We start from the raw sequence: 835 nt of genomic DNA on the forward strand, positions 1-835 counted from the left end.
CCGAGGGCAGCTTTGCGCCCATGGGCTCCCTGCAGCCGGACGCCGGCAACACAAGCTGGAATGGGACTGAGGCGCCAGGGGGCGGCGCCCAGGCCATCCCTTACTCCCTGCAGGTGACGCTGACGTTGGTGTGCCTGGCTGGCCTGCTCATGCTGCTCACGGTGTTCGGCAACGTGCTGGTCATCATCGCGGTGTTCACCAGCCGTGCTCTCAAGGCGCCCCAAAACCTCTTCCTGGTGTCTCTGGCCTCGGCGGACATCCTGGTGGCCACGCTGGTCATTCCTTTCTCGCTGGCCAACGAGGTCATGGGCTACTGGTATTTTGGCAAGGCATGGTGCGAGATCTACCTGGCGCTCGACGTGCTCTTCTGCACGTCGTCCATTGTGCACCTGTGCGCCATCAGCCTGGACCGCTACTGGTCCATCACGCAGGCCATCGAGTACAACCTGAAGCGCACGCCACGCCGCATCAAGGCCATCATCGTTACTGTGTGGGTCATCTCGGCTGTCATATCCTTCCCGCCGCTTATCTCCATCGAGAAGAAGGGCGGCGGTGACGGGCAGCAGCCGGCCGAGCAGCGCTGCGAGATCAACGACCAGAAGTGGTACGTCATCTCGTCGTGCATAGGCTCCTTCTTCGCGCCCTGCCTCATCATGATCCTGGTCTACATACGCATCTACCAGATCGCCAAGCGCCGCACCCGCGTGCCGCCCAGCCGCCGAGGTCCGGACGCCGCTGCCGCGCAGCCCGGGAGCGCCGAACGCAGGCCCAACGGCCTGGGCCCCGAGCGCTGCGAGGGCCCCGCGGGCGCGAGGCCGCAGCGCTGCCCACCCAG

The 835-nt window shown here is 65.6% G+C and overlaps 1 protein-coding gene across 1 annotated transcript in view; it reads left to right on the forward strand.

The window, feature by feature from the left end:
* Positions 1-6: 6 nt before the first annotated feature.
* The window catches only part of Adra2a (adrenoceptor alpha 2A), a 3,071-nt gene continuing 2,242 nt past the window's right edge, over positions 7-835 (forward strand). Inside the window, exon 1 of the mRNA XM_048807024.1 lies at positions 7-830. Within this exon, the coding sequence (XP_048662981.1) occupies positions 21-830 (810 nt within the window). The 5' untranslated portion in view covers positions 7-20. The remainder of the gene's footprint in view (positions 831-835) is intronic.

Source organism: Marmota marmota, unplaced genomic scaffold, assembly GCF_001458135.2.
Source record: "Marmota marmota marmota unplaced genomic scaffold, marMar, whole genome shotgun sequence".
NCBI lineage: Eukaryota > Metazoa > Chordata > Mammalia > Rodentia > Sciuridae > Marmota > Marmota marmota.